This window comes from Chiloscyllium punctatum, chromosome 26 (assembly GCF_047496795.1).
Source record: "Chiloscyllium punctatum isolate Juve2018m chromosome 26, sChiPun1.3, whole genome shotgun sequence".
Classification (NCBI taxonomy): Eukaryota; Metazoa; Chordata; class Chondrichthyes; order Orectolobiformes; family Hemiscylliidae; genus Chiloscyllium; species Chiloscyllium punctatum.
The window spans coordinates 72,534,091-72,549,378 of record NC_092764.1 but is presented as its reverse complement, the minus strand read 5'-3'; the positions used below and the strand labels follow the sequence as shown (position 1 = coordinate 72,549,378).

The 15,288-nt window shown below is 43.4% G+C and overlaps 1 protein-coding gene across 2 annotated transcripts in view; it reads left to right on the top strand.

Moving 5' to 3' along the window:
• The window catches only part of vac14 (vac14 homolog (S. cerevisiae)), a 345,026-nt gene that overhangs the window by 53,032 nt on the left and 276,706 nt on the right, over nt 1–15,288 (top strand). For both annotated transcript variants that reach the window (XM_072547648.1, XM_072547649.1), the window contains 2 exons: nt 291–425; nt 2,856–3,005. In XM_072547648.1, the coding sequence (XP_072403749.1) occupies nt 291–425; nt 2,856–3,005 (285 nt within the window). The remainder of the gene's footprint in view (nt 1–290; nt 426–2,855; nt 3,006–15,288) is intronic.

Genomic DNA, 15,288 nt, shown 5'->3' with positions numbered 1-15,288 from the left:
TTGCAACACGTTTTGCAACTTCCCAGTTCGGCGAAAGGAACCACAGCAACGAGCACCCGAGCTACAAATCTTCTCCCAAACTTTGGAGTTACTGTTCCTGAAACGTGCACTTTCGCTTCCTCAGCTCTGAGGGTGTTCTCAGATCAGAAAAGCACACTGTCTGTCTCGGAACAGCATGCGAAGTTTAAACTCTGCCAACCTCCGCTTTTAGTTACTGTCTCTCATTGAGTCAGGGCACAGAGAGAGTCCATGGTCATGTCGCCTTGTCTGTTCTTGCTTGCTTGCCACAGATGACTTGATTCAACTGACTGCAATGACTTGGATGAGGGAGTTCATTCAGTTAGCTGGTCGTGCGATGCTGCCCTACTCTTCAGGAATCCTGACAGCTGTTCTACCCTGCCTCTCCTACGATGACCGGAAGAAGAGTATCCTTTTCTTGAGTTGGACACCGAACCCACCTCTGGTTACGTCATTAGTGTGACAGAAGAGTCCACAGGTTTTACAGCAGTGCCTTTCTTGGGACTTGCTGCATGATGACTTTTCATCAACTTTTTAGTTTTCCTCCTACTGACCTAATCTGTAACTGAGGTATTTGTTGAACAGTATTTAAATTGAGTGTTATTTCCCCACGGGCAATTCATATAGGTATTTATTTATTGGGATGTGGGCATCCCTGGCATTTGTCACCCATCCCTAATTGCCTCTGAACTGAATGGCATGTTTGGCCATTTCAAAAAGCATTTCAGTAGGAACCACACTGCTGTAGGTCAGGAGTCACATGGAGGCTGGACCAGGTAAGCGCAGCACATTTCACTCCCTAAAAGACATAGTGAACCCAATAATGATCAGTAGTTTGTAAGAACCTACCCTCCCCCAGTTTGCATATTGTCTCTCAACTTCCATTCCGGCTTGGAAACATTTCCTTCTGTCTCATTCAGAACTGTGCCAAATCACTTTTTTATAATCATAGAATCCTTACAGTGTGGAATCAGGCCATTTGGCCCATCAAGTTCACACTGAAACCCCCCCCCACCGTGTCCCTGTAATCCTGCATTTCTCATAGCTAATCCATCTAGCCTGCACATCCTTGGATACTATGGGTAATTTAGCATGGCTAAACCACCTAACCTGTATATCTACAGAGTGAGAGGGGAAAACTGAGCACCCAGAGAGAGACCCCCGCAGCCACTAAGAATATGCAGACTCCACACAGTTACCCGAGGGTGGAATTGAACCTGAGTCCTTCGTGGTGTGAGGCAGCAGTGCTAACCACTGAGCCAGTGTGCTGTCCAGCCATCATCTCCTGACCTCTGTAGACAAACTAAGAATCATTAGCCTTTTGCCCGATTATGTCTTCCTTTGTTTCCATCTGTTTCCCAATTCATAATGCTCTCAGCCCTATGTGTGCTGTGGTGACAGGTAATATTGGGAATGAAGCAAAGATGGTGTCAGATACAGGCTGGAACTCCTTCCTATGGCTGCTGTCAGCTTTATTAGCATTAGCTGGTCCTGTTCTAGAGGCCAGCCGAGTCCTAAGTGGAGGATTGTGAAGCTGCAACATCCTCTCATCATCTTAGAGGATCAATTACATTACTGTCCCTAAAATTCCTGCCAGCACCCTCTGAGCCAGAAGGTTAACACTTGGTCGTTCTGTCTCAGAAACTCATTGTACTAATGGAGATAGGCCCTTTGGCCCAAACTGATCCATGCTGAACAAACTGTCCATCCACACTAACCTCATTTCCCTGCACTTGGCCCAAATCCTTCTAATCCTATCCTCTCCATGTATTGTCTAAATGCCTTTTAAATGTTAATGTACCTGCCTCAAACACTTCTGCTGGCAGCTTATTCACATGCACACCACCCTCTGGGGGGAAAAAAAAAGTTGTCCCTCACGTTCCTTTTTATTCTTTCCCCACTAACCTTAAACTGATGCCCTCTATTCCTCAACTCCCCAACCCTAGGAAGAAGATTGAGTGCATTCACCCTATCCGTGGCTGTCATGATCTTGTACACCACTATCAGGTCCCTCCTCAGTCTTGTATGCTCTAAAGAACAAAGCCCTAGCTTGACCAACCTCTTCCTGTGACTCTGACCATTCAGTTTAGGCAACATTCTTGTAAATTTCTTCTGCACTCTTTCCTTCCTATAACAAAGTGACCAAAACTGAACACCATGCTCCAAGTGCGGCCTCACCAACGTCCTGTATAATCGCAACGTAACTTCCCAACCTCTATACTCAGTGCCCTGACTGATGAAGGCCAGTGTGCCAAAAGCCTCCTTCACTGCCCCGTCTACCTGGACTCTGCTTTCAGAGAACTATAAACATGAACTCCAAGATCCCTCTGTTCCGTTACACTCCTTAAGGTGCTACCATTCACCATGAAACTCCTACTTTGATTTAACTTTCCAAGATGCAAGACCTCTCACATATCTATATGAAACTCCATTTACCATTTCTCGACCCACTGCCCCATCTGATCAAGGTCCTGCTGCAATTTCTGATAATCTTCCTCACTGTCTACGATACCGCCTATTTTAATGTCATCCGCAAACTTACTAATCACGTCTTGTACATTCTCATCCAAATCATTGATATAGATAACAAACAGCAATGGGCCCAGCACCGACCCCTGAGGCGCATCACTAGCCACAGGCCTCTACTTCCACTATTACCTTCTGCTTCCTACCATCAAGTCAAATTTGTATCCAGTTTACCAGCTCCTCCTAGATTCCATGCGATCTAACCTTCCACAGCAAACTGAGAGTTGCTGTCTCTCATGTTATTTGCTGTACAATCCTGTCCTCCTTTATTTACAGTTCTTGGTGCGTTCTCTCCTTAATTCAAAGTCCAGGTATTAAGGAGGTAGCAAACGTGTGTAACCAGACCCTGATGAAGCTGATTATGCCAGAGGATGATGGTGACAATATCAGACAGTTCATGCTGCAGCAGCTAGATGGCACGGCTGATGAGTCCTCCTCCAGCCGCAAGAACTCCTCTGACCGTAAGTGATCATTGCTCACTGTCCATGTATCAGATAAGAAGCTGGTTCAGTTTGGAATTGCAAGTCTGACTGGATGTGGGTATGAAATACGGTGATTCCAAATCACTTGCTCTTCCCAACTGATGAATGAGTTTGAGTGTTTTGTCTGGTGCTGGCAGCTACTTACCATCTTACTGTGGCAGCATTCTCTCCCCTGTGAGCCCCGACAGTCAATATCGGATAGTCAAGCTGATGTGAAGTGTATCTCGATGGAGTGAGAGACTGTCCCCTCCTGATCGCCACATTATTATGCTTTCACACTGAGTTTTCAGAACAAATTTACAAGCTGAGTGTTTTCCTGAGTTCCACTTGGCCAGTTAACATGTGTGACCACATTAGAATTGAACTCTAGCGTGTAAACTCTCTGGTGGGGTCCTTGATGTCGAAGTGGTCCTTTACAGTAAAGGGAAGAGTAGGAAGCCCTATGATACTAACCCCATCATAAAAACACTGGTGTATACTGTCAATCAGGATCTCTCTCATTAGTGTTCCTCTCGCAGACTTCTCTAATCCAGCACACTTCATGCTTTCATGAAATAGTTACAATAAGTGCCCAAAATCTGCAAGTGTCGAGTCCCAGAAGTCACTTAACACTCATTACGTTAGCGAGAGAGTTTCTCTGGTGCTATCCTGTTCGGTGCTGCTTTAGCTAACTTGGGTGTCATGATGGAGGGAGACACTGCAGGGTGTAAAACATCTTTATCTACAAAGTTCCGATTTGGTAAAAACAAGGGCTGCAGATGCTGGAAACCAGATTCTAGATTAGAGTGGTGCTGGAAAAGCACAGCAGTTCAGGCAGCATCCCAGGAGCAGGAAAATCAACATTTCAGGCAAAAGCCCTTCATCAGGAATAGAAGTTCCCATTTGGACCGCTAATTATGCAGAAGTGATATTGTTGTGCGTCAAGACCTATTATAAATGAACCTTTAGACGTGGGCCAGGTGTAGAGGATCATTATTTCACAGGAATATTCAGCCTTGAAATGCATGTTAATGAGGACGCTATGCCTGATGTGTGTAAATGATGCAGTTAACTTTTGTACCTCAGCGATTGTTCTTCGAAGTAATTGTCAAAAAGCCAGGAGGGAGAATGAGAAGTGATAGTGTTCTGAAATACGTTGCCTGTCAGTGCAGCAAAAACAGCTTCATAAGTGACTTTCCAAAGGAAATTTGATTTCTACTCGAAAAGAAAAATGTCACCTAGCTTCCTGCAAAGAGTTGACCTGATTTGATAACCTGTCACAGGTATGGTGGTCTGAGTGTTTGAATGCTGTGACTAATATTATGCTCATTTAATCTGTGAATGTGAGGCTCTTTGTATTCGTTTTCTATTCTGCTCTTCCTCCCCACCACCGCCCCCCCCCCCCCCCACCAAACTATCTTTTTTCCTTTGCGGAAAATACTAGATTCTCATTGGGTTCAACTTCACTGATAGAAATTCCAGTGTCTCTCCAGGAAACAGTATCTTCAACTGGGGAAAGGATAGCAACCGACAATTATTTGGTCCTTGCCCCCTCTCACCAAAGTGCTTGCCTGAGGGGACATGGATTCCACTTATGATCAGTGGCATTCTCTCCTTCTCCTGTCACTGCACCCTCAGACCAAAGAGGTGACTAAAGTGTGATTGAGATCTGTATGGCTTAATACTGCCTCAGACACTCACTTGGCTGCTGGGCTGCTGGGCGAAATTGAATTGAATAGAATGAGCCTTGTTGTCACATGTACTCACAGTGCAGTGAAAACTTGACAAGTTGCCAGTTTAACGGCGCCACATCTTAGGTACAAAGATATCTAGGTGCAGATTCTTAAGTACAAATTCTTAACGGGGGAGGATGAGTGTAAAAAATATAAAAAGTCCAGCATTACAAATCTTCAATAGTACAAAATCACTGTAGTAAATCAGAGAAATAGAGAGGAAAAGTTCAGCATAACAGTCCTTCCACAATAATATAACAAAAAAAAAAGAAAATTAGAATTTAAGACAAAGTCCACTTAGTCCATTTCATGGCTCTGGGCTTGAGGACCCGACAACCCCTCCCCTGCATTTTATGGGGAGTCTTCGAGGTGGAGGGAGAGTGGTGAGGTTGAGTGAAGAAATTGCTGATATGGCTGTGATGGACACTAGGGGGTGGGGGGGGGGGGGGGGGGGGAACGTAGAAGGGTAGAACTGTGTGGAGAGGTTTCCAGTGTTGTGGGCTTGAGGTGATGGAGAAGGTTTGCAAACTGGGAAGGCTGGGATCCTGAACCAATTCAGCCCTGGAGTTTTAAAGCCCGTGTTGTTGATTCAGAGCTGACGCCACAATTCATCAAATAACCACTTTGAAGGGGCTCAGCTGTGGAACGTTTGAGCTTGGCTTTGGGTTTTCAGTTTCTGCAAACTGAAGAACTTTTCACTGTTCAGCTATGATGTGATTAATTGGACAGTATGGCAGCTGAGCTTTCAGCTGTCTGCACCCACTAGCCTGCCATTTCTTGACTAAACCCCTCCATCATCATCTTGTCCCTCTATTTCGACCAATATTAAAATCTACCTCTTTGGCATTCGCCGTCCATTGCTCTAGTGGTCCAAATCCATTAATTTCTGACAATACTTCAGTGAACTGCCTTGGGGTGTCTTTGTGCTTCTGGTTCTATTTAATTGCCAGTTGTTGAATTTGAACTGGGTCACAATGGATTAAATAGTCACAGGGAACTGAGAAATTACTACAGTCAGTCTTGCATCCAGTAGGTGGCAGTATCGGCTCACCTCCAAGTCTTGAAACATCTATTTAATTTCAGCTATCAATATTATTTAGTGCACGTATGAATATCTTGTGGGAAAAAAGGTGGTTGAAAAGCTTCAATCTCAAATTCTGACGTGCCATTCTTCTCTGTGGCTCCCAGATTGATTGTCAAGTTGATGAACCTTCATGTTTTAAAGGTGTTCTAAGTTTTTACTATCTCCTGTTACCCAATGATGCCTGTGAGTGTGCTAGCTATTTGGAAATTAGTCATGGTCACTTAAGGAAATGAGAGATCTCAAAAGGGAGGCTGAGTTGAAAATTCAGCATGTGAAGTCATGATTTCAGTAGAGTGGGCTTGAGTATTAAGCCACTTGGTCAGTGCAACAGACCATGCTGTCTTAAAGAGCTCAATCAATGTCATTGAGTATTGTAGTAATGGGCGAGTAATTGAGAGTTTTTCTCTCATATATGTGTGCCCCAGCACTCTTCTACATACAGTCCCTTCACAATCTCTTTATTTCATGCACTGTCAGTTGAATGTAAGAACCAAGGATGCCAGTTGGACCCTCACACCTACTCTGTCATTTGCAATGACTTTTTTATTTTCTGTATTTTTAAGTTGTGACTGAAATGAGGAAAGAACTGTTTAAAACCCAAGGATTGCTGCATGTTTTTGAAAGCTAGTAATCTAGCCCTCATTGTGATCGTCGTTTATATAGCTGCTGCTTCAAGCAGTAATTGAAGTGTAGTTTGCAGATAAGCTGGAGCTGAAAGGCTGTGTACAAATGGAGATCTGTCTGGCAACATGTAGCTGATTGGTCACTAGCCCACAGACCAATCTTCAATGACAAATGCCTTCTGCCTGCTAACACCAATGTGATTGACTTTTGGGTAGAGAACTAACTTGGGACTGTGAACAACATAGTGAGAAGACTTCAGATCTCTGCCAACTCAGGACTTCTCTCGGTTCTCTGTAGTAAAGGCTATTTTAAGCCTAAAGAAAATAAAATTACTTTTCCTTCAGAGTAAATTGTGGAGGTGCTCATGTTGACCTGGAGTGGACAAAGTCAGTAGCCAGATGAAGTGTCGTTCACTTGACGAAGCAGCACTCCAAAAGTTTGAGATTTCACATAAAAACCTGTTGGACTATAAACTGGTGTCATGTGACTTCTGATCTAACCAGAGAAAAAATAGCAGGATAGATCAGATTGATATGTGGTTCGAGAAATAGTGCGAGGAAAAAGGTTTCAGATTCCTGGGGCATTGAGATCATTCTGAAGGCAGGGAGACCACTACAAGGTGGGCAAGTTACATTTGAGCAGGACCAGAGCTGATGTCTTGGGAAGAGTGTTGACTATTGCAATTGGGAAGGGTTTGAACTAAAATGGCAAAGGGATGAGAACCTATACTGGCAAACAGTACAGGGAAATGAAGGAAGAAAACAGAAGATAGGGGATTTTCTTTTTTAAAGTGATAATTCAAGAGCAAGAATCAATGCAAAGTAACATGAAACTAAAAATGTTTAAAAAATAAAGTTGAGACTAAGGCTTTGTGTCTTAATGTGTGGAGTATTTGCAATAAAGTTGACTAATTGGTCATGCAACTAGACATGAACGGATATGATATGGGATATATTATCCGAACGATACGGGTGGAGAGTATTTTGTTCGGATAACTGATCTGATGGCCGCAGGGAGCAGCCTAAGCATCGGGACCTTGAGATCTTGTTCAGATAATCCGAAATTCGGATAATTGGTATTCGGATAACCAAGGTTGTATTGTAGTAAGAGACATGGCTGCAGGGTGACTAGGGTTGGGAACTGAATTTTCGGGGTTTTCAGTTTTAGGAAGGACTGACAAAGAGGAAAATGAGGTGGAGTACCCTGCTAGTTAAAGAGGACATGAACACAACAGTGAGGAAGGATATCAGCTCTGGTGATGTGCAATCTGTACAGATAGAGCTTTGAAACTGGGAAGGGGCAGAAAATGAAAGTGGGGTTTGAACATAGTCGAAAAATGTAGTGCTGGAAAAACAGCAGGCCAGGCAGCATCTGAGAAGCAGGAGAGTCGACGTTTCAGGAACATAGTTGCTCAAGCTGTACTGGAAATGTTAGGCAAGATATTAAACAGGAAATTAGAGACTGTAGTTATAAAGGAACTATAATTATGGGTGAAGCAAATCTGCATACAGACTGGGTGAATCAAATCAGTAACAAGCCCATAGAGGAGGAATTCCTGGAGTGTGCATAAGATAGGATCAGTATGATGAGAAACCGAGTGAAGACAGGCCATTCTAGATTGGGTATTGTGTAATTAAAGGGGAATAATTGTTGGTCTAGCTGTGTGAGACCCCTTGGGAATGAATAACTGTGACAATGCTGCTCCTTAAACAAGATTATTGTAGTCCTTGTTTTTTTTCAGAGGAGTTGTAAAGGCAGAGGTTCTGATAAGTCTGGAAATAACTTCTTGGAAAAGCTTTTAAATATTTTTTAAAGACACTTATATAATGAAAGGGGAGTGGCCAGTTCTCCCAGTTCAGGGTTTGGTGTGGTTTGAGCAAGCTGTTTTGTTTGCAGCTGCTAATCAAGTTTTAGCTGGGAGCCCAGAGAAGCTGCTGAGAACCCAAAGAATCAGGTCCAAATGGATCCTCTTTCTCTGACATCGCTCCCAGATGAACCTGTGTTTCATTTCACCTTTTTTGCTAAGGGGGTGTTTATGGGGATGTTGCAAGTATTTGGAACAGCATCATGAAGTTGCAATAAAGTCGACTGGGTTTTCATATACGTTAAGTTATTCTAAATTTGGTTCTGTTTTGTTTGTATTTCATTCAGTAGTCTGTAAATAAATTGTTTTGTTTAAAGCTAATCGGTTGGGTCAGCTGCATTGCTCCTGGAATATCCACTCTACACCTACTTAAAGCAACTAGAAAAATTAGAATCGGGGTTGCCTGCTTGAAATGTTTTGATGGGGTCAGGCCTGGCCCATAACAGTGACCGTAATGTGATGGAATTCTTAATGAAGTTCGCGAGTGACTTAGTTGATTCTGAGTTTAGGATCCTGAATCTAAATAGAGAAAGCTACGATGGTACGAGGTGTGCGCTGGCTGTGATAATTTCAGGAACGTTCGCGTAAATGGATAGTAGTGAATACACAATGGCAAACATTTAAGGAGTGTATGGAGGAACTGCAGCAATTCTTTGTTCCTGTCTGGCACAAAAGTAACACAGGGAATGTGGCCCAACAATGGCTAACGAGGGAAATCGTGATGGACCCAAGGATGAGGCATGCAAATTCGCTGAAAGACGCAGCAGACCAGAGGATTGGGAGTTTAGATTTCAGCAGAGAATAAAAGAATTTTATTAAGTGGGGGGAAAATAAAGCAGGAGAGTAACCTTGTAAGGAACTGAGCAGAAGCTTCTATAGGTATGTGAAGAATAAAAGATGAGTGAAGACAAACGTGGGTTCTTTACAATCAGAAACAGGGTAAATTGTAAAGGGAAGCAATGAGGTGGCATTCCAATTAAATACATTATTTCTGCCTTCATAATGGGGGTCACAAGCAACAGCTCAGAAATGTTGGGGCACACAGTCTAGTGAGAGAGAGAAACTGAAGGATTAGTAAGTATATTATGGAGTTCAATGTAGCTAAGTGTGAGGTGATTCACTTTGGTAAGAGTAACAAAAAGATGGGATACTGGGCTAATGGTCGGATACTTGGTAGTGTGGATGAGCAGAGGGATCTTGGTGTCCATGTACACAGATCTCTGAAAGTTGCCACCCAGGTAAATAGTGCGGTGAAGAAGGCATATGGCGTACTGGCTTTTATTGGTAGAGGAATTGAGTTCCGGAGTCCTGAGGTCATGTTGCAGTTGTATAAGACTCTGGTGCGGCTGCATTTGGAGTATTGTGTGCAGCTTTGGTCGCCATACTATAGGAAGGATGTGGAGGCACTGGAACGGGTGCAGAGGTGGTTTACCAGGGTGTTGCCTGGTAAGGTAGGAAGATCGTATGAGGAAAGGCTGAGGCACTTGGGGTTGTTTTCATTGGAGAAAAGAAGGTTTAGGGGTGACTCGATAGAGGTGTACAAGATGATTAGGGGTTTAGATAGGGTTGACCGTGAGAACCTTTTTCCACGTATGGAATCAGCTATTTCAAGGGGGCATAGCTTTAAATTAAGGGGTGGTAGGTATAGGAAAGATGTTAGGGGTAGGTTCTTTACTCACCGAGTCGTGAGTTAATGGAATGCCCTGCCAGTAGCAGTGGTGGGCTCTCCCTCTTTATGGGCATTTAAACGGGCATTGGATAGGCATATGGAGGATAGTGGGTTAGTGTAGGTTAGGTGGGCTTGGATCGGCACAACATCGAGGGCCAAAGGGCCTGTACTGCGCTGTATTGTTCTATGTTCTATTATTCATAAAATAAGTGAGCGAGGTGAGGGAATTAAAAATATTTCCATAATATTATTTGACATCACAGCGCACGGTGGCTCAGTGATTTGCACTGATGCCTCACAGCGCCAGGGCCCCAGGTTCGATTCCAGCCTCGGGCGACAGTCTGTGTGGAGTTTGCACGTTATCCCCATGTCTGCATGGGTTTCTTCTGGGTGCTCCAGTTTCCTCCCACAGTCCAAAGTTAGGTGGATTGGCCATGCTAAATTGACCATAGTGTTAGGTGCATTAGTCAGAGGGAAATGCATCTGGATGGGTTACTCTTCAGAGGGTTTGTGTAGACTTGCGCCAAATGGCCTGTTTCCAGACTGTAGGGAATCTAATCTAATTCAAAGCTGGGTGGGGGAGTGAGCTATGAGGAGGATGCAGAGAAGTTTGGGTGATATGGCCGAGTTGTGTGAGTGGGCAAACGCATGGCAGATGAAATATAATGTGAATAAATGTGAGGTTATTCACTTTGGTAGTAACAGAAACCTAGGGGCAGCACGGTGGCTCAGTGGATAGCAATGTTGCCTCACAGCACCAGGGTCTCGGGGACTGTCGGTGTGGAGTTCACACATTCTCCCCATGTTTGCATGGATTTCCTCTGGGTGCTCCAATTACTTCTCACAGTCCAAAGATGTGCCAATTCGGTGGATTAGCTGTGCTAAATTGCCCATTGTGTCCAGGGATGTGCAGGCTGGGTAGATTAGCCATGGGAAATGCAGGGTTACAGGGATAGTTCAGGGGGATGGGTCTGGATGGGATGCTCTTCAAAGGGTTGGTGTTGACTCAATGGGCCAAATGGCTTGTTTCTACATTGGAGCGATTTGCTCAGCTTGGTGTTACTCAAAGCTGTCCAATATAGGACCCGCTGACTCTCTGATTCACTGAATTTATAATGACTACATTTTATACACTTTCTGTGCTTGAATCCCTTTCCCAAGCGTGTGAACTGAAAGGTGAACCTAAGGATAGGAAGAATAAGTACCTTTAATGTATGTGCTACTTGACATTCAATCCAACGATAGATTAATAGTTTGCTTGGTCATGTTTGAGGAAAATCAATGCTGCAAATGAAACCCTGTCACTCTGTCAGCAGCAAGCACTATAGCTGCTCCTTCACTGATCTATGAGTGGGCCTGCATGGTGCGCCCCCCTACTGTATTGATCTGACACTTCCATTTCTCACAGCTCAATCAGATCATATATACGTATAAATACGCAGCATGTATTGCCAACACCATCGCTAGATAGTGCAACTACAGCACACACCTGGAAGTCGCTTTGCAGTCAAAATCCCAAGTGTTGGCTTACTGGAATCAACTGATGTTACAGAATGGCAGGATTGACTCCTCAGTGTGTAGCTGTGTCAAACTTGCAGCATTTTACTGCCACAGCATCCATGCAAGAGATGCCCCACAAATGAATTTGAAAATCACTGACCATGAACTGCATTCAGAAACACAGAAAATAGGAGCAGGAGATCATTCAGCCCTTGGAACCTGCTCCACTATTCAATATGATCATTCAACTCAGTCCCTCGTTCCTGCTTTCACCCCATGCCTTTTAATCCCTTTAGCCCCAAGCGCTATTTCTATACCCCTCTTCAAAACATTCAATATTTTAGCTTCAACTGCTTTCTGTGGTAGAGAATTCCCCAGGCTCACTACTCTCTGGGTGAAGAGATTTCTCCTCATCTTAGTCCTAAATGGCCTACCCTGTATTCTTAGACAGTGATCCCTGGCCATGCACTCCTTGTTTACCCTGTCACTTTATCATGGTTTAGAGAGTGACATGTCAGTGAACAGGAAATGAATGGGCATAAAATTTGAAAGATGAGGGGTGTTCTGTCAAGAATCAGTATTCACAATTATTCACAACTAATTAAACGAAATGACTTGAGCAAAGGGACTGAATGTAGGGTTGCTAAATATGCTGATGCCAAAATAATTGGGCGAGCAAGTTGTGAAAAGGGCATTAGAAGTTTGCAAAGGGATATAAATAGGGTAGGTTGGGCATAAAAAGAAATTGGTAAATGGTGTATAATTTGGAAAACTATGACCGTATTCACTTTGGCAGGAACAATAGAAAAGTATTATGTTAAACGAGAGAAATTGCAGAATTGAGATAGGGAGGGATTGGGGTGTCCTGGTAAATGAATCACAAAGGTAAGTATATAGAATCAGCAAGTGATTAGGAATGCTTACTGAACGTTGCCAATTATCGTATGGGGCACTACTATAAAAATAAAGATGTTTGTTTTACAGTTGGTGAGATAATATCTGGAGTGGTATGCACATTTCTGCTCACCTTTTTAAAGCAAGGGTATAAATATATTAGAGGTAGTTCAAAGAAGGTTCACTTGACTGATACCTGCAATGTAGGGTGTTAACTTTGTGAGGAATGATTGGACAGGTTATGCCTGTATCCATTAGAGCTTAGAAAAATGAGGTGATCATACTGGGCGATACAAGATCCTGAGGGGATTTGATGGGGATGGAAAAGTTGCTTCCCCCTGAGGGGGATCCGGAACTAGGGACAACAATTTAAAAATGAGAAGCCTTCCATTTAATATGAGGAGAAGACTCCTCTCCAGGAGGGTAGTATGTGTTTGGAACTCACTCTCTAGACAGCAATGGACTCAGTCATAGAGCACAGAAACAAACCCTTCGGTCAAACTCATCCATGCCGACCAGATATCCTAAATTAATCCCATCCCATTTGCCAGCATTTAGCCCGTATCCCTCTAAATCCTTCCTATTCATATACCCAACCAGATGCCTTTTAAATATTGGCAGTTCATTACATATGCGCACCACCCTCTGCATGAAAAGTCACCCCAAGGTCCCTTTTTAAACCCTTCACCTGTTACCATAAACCCCTAATTTTGGGCTCCCATACCCTGGGAAATAGACCTTGACTATTCACCCTAGCTATGCCCCTCATGATTTCCTTAAACCTCTCAACTTCTGTTGCTCCACAGAAAATAGCCCCAGCTTATTCAGCTTCTCTCTAGAGGTTAAACACTCCTTCTAAATTTTTTCTGAACCCTTTCATGTTTCACAACAAGTTTCCCACGGCGGTGAGAACAGAATTGAATGTAATATTCCAAAAGTGGTCTCCACCAATGTCCTGACCTCCCAACTCCTATACTCAATGCAATGACCAGTAAAGGCAGTGTACCAAATGCATTCTTCACTGAGAAAGTGGGGACTGCAGATACTGGAAATCAGAGTTGAAAAGTGTAGCGCTGGGAAAGCACAGCAGGTCAGGCAGCATCAGAGGAGCATAATCCCTTCATCACCCTGTCTACCTGCAATTCCACTTTTAAGGAACTATGGAACCTGCACTCCAAGAACTCTTTGTTCAGTAACTCTCCCCAGAACCATACCATTGAGTGTATAAATCCTGCCCTGATTTGCCCTACCAAAATGCAACATTTCACATTTATCTAAATTATACCTCATCTGCTACTCAATCCATTGACCCATCTGATCAAGGTCCCGTTGTAGTCTCGGGTAATCTTTGCTGTCATTAAATATTTTTAAACCGCAGGTAGATTCTTCACTGACCAGGCAGTCGAGGGTTTTCAGAGATATGTGAGAATGTGGAGTTGGGGTTACTGCTGATCAACTACAATCTTGACGAATGGCAGAGCAGGTTCGAGGGGGCCGAGTGGTCTACTCCTAGTTCGGAAGGTAGTCATTTGCCACGATGTACATGTTGCCTGTCCACGAGGGCAAAGCAATTAGTCCCGCTTCCCAGCCCTTTCCCTGTGGCCCTGTAATTATCCCTTTAGAAAATTGTCTCATGTACATATGGAAGTCATTCTTGAATCTGTTTCCACCATATTTTCAAGCACTGTGTTCCAGATCCTAACCAATAGAAAATACGATTCTCCATATTGCCTCTGGTTCTTGTGTGGAACAACCTCCGAGGACTATTCTGTAGTCAGACCGGACTGACTGGCGATACTAGGACAATTTCAAGAGGGCCTATTCTAATCTCAATTAGACCTCTTTTTTTTTGGGTTGAGGGGCAGAAGAAGAATTGTAGTCTGTTCTGCAATTCTTTAAAGGCTTTTTCCTGTCCTGTTTGATCTTTGATTTTGTTTGATAAAGTACATGCCACAAAGCTTCCAAAACGCTTGAAAAGAATGCAAGCCTGAGTACGTGCAGCTTTTATCTTCCACAGTCACGTTGACAAACTGTGTTCCCGCTTGAAGATTGTGAACATGTTCTTGACAGAAGTTGTCGAGATTTACGGAATGTGTGGCGGGAAGTGTTGCATTAGACTTGGATAAAAGGGTTGCCTGCAAGCAGAAATGACAAGGTTGTGCATTTTGTTCAATCCAACCTGTCATCCTTGCCATGTTAGAATGTGGCCCAGAATTATTGTTGTGAATGCAGTAGAATGATAGTTAATCTAGTTCCTGTATTATGCTGTCACAAGGTTTATTGGTACCAATACATCTTGGGAAGCACCATACTCAAATTAATTCACTTCAGTGATAGATGATACGTTCGACTTATTCATGTTAGGTTGCACCCATCTCTGTGACAGATCTGTAGCCATCACCATGAAACTGTTTCAAGTGCTCCCCGCAGGTCTAGCCTTGGCTTTAAAAGACTCGATCTATAATTGTACTGTAGGATGATTTCTGACAGATTGTGATCACACGTGGGCTAATTTTATCTGCACGTTCGCAAACCAGGGAAGAGTGCCACTTGGAAACTGTAGCCTGCAGTTTTGCAATCTTTGTTTTTCTTCTGCAGTCCCAGTGGGTATTCCTCCTCAGCAACTGAGCATTCTTACCACCTCCAGTACAGAAGTGTTGTCCATCATTTTCACTCAGACTTTGCAATTGTTTAACATTTAAAAGCAATTGTTTATTTCATTTGCTGCTCTGGTGTTTTACTTAAAGATTGACAGAGTGATGATCACCAACAATCTGTCCTGGTCCATCCACATTAACGTGATGGTCAAGAAAGCACCACAAAGTACTTACTTCCCCAGGAGGCTAAGGAAATTCAGCATGTTCACAAAGGCACTTTCTACCAATTTGTTTTGATGCACCACAGAAATCATCCTC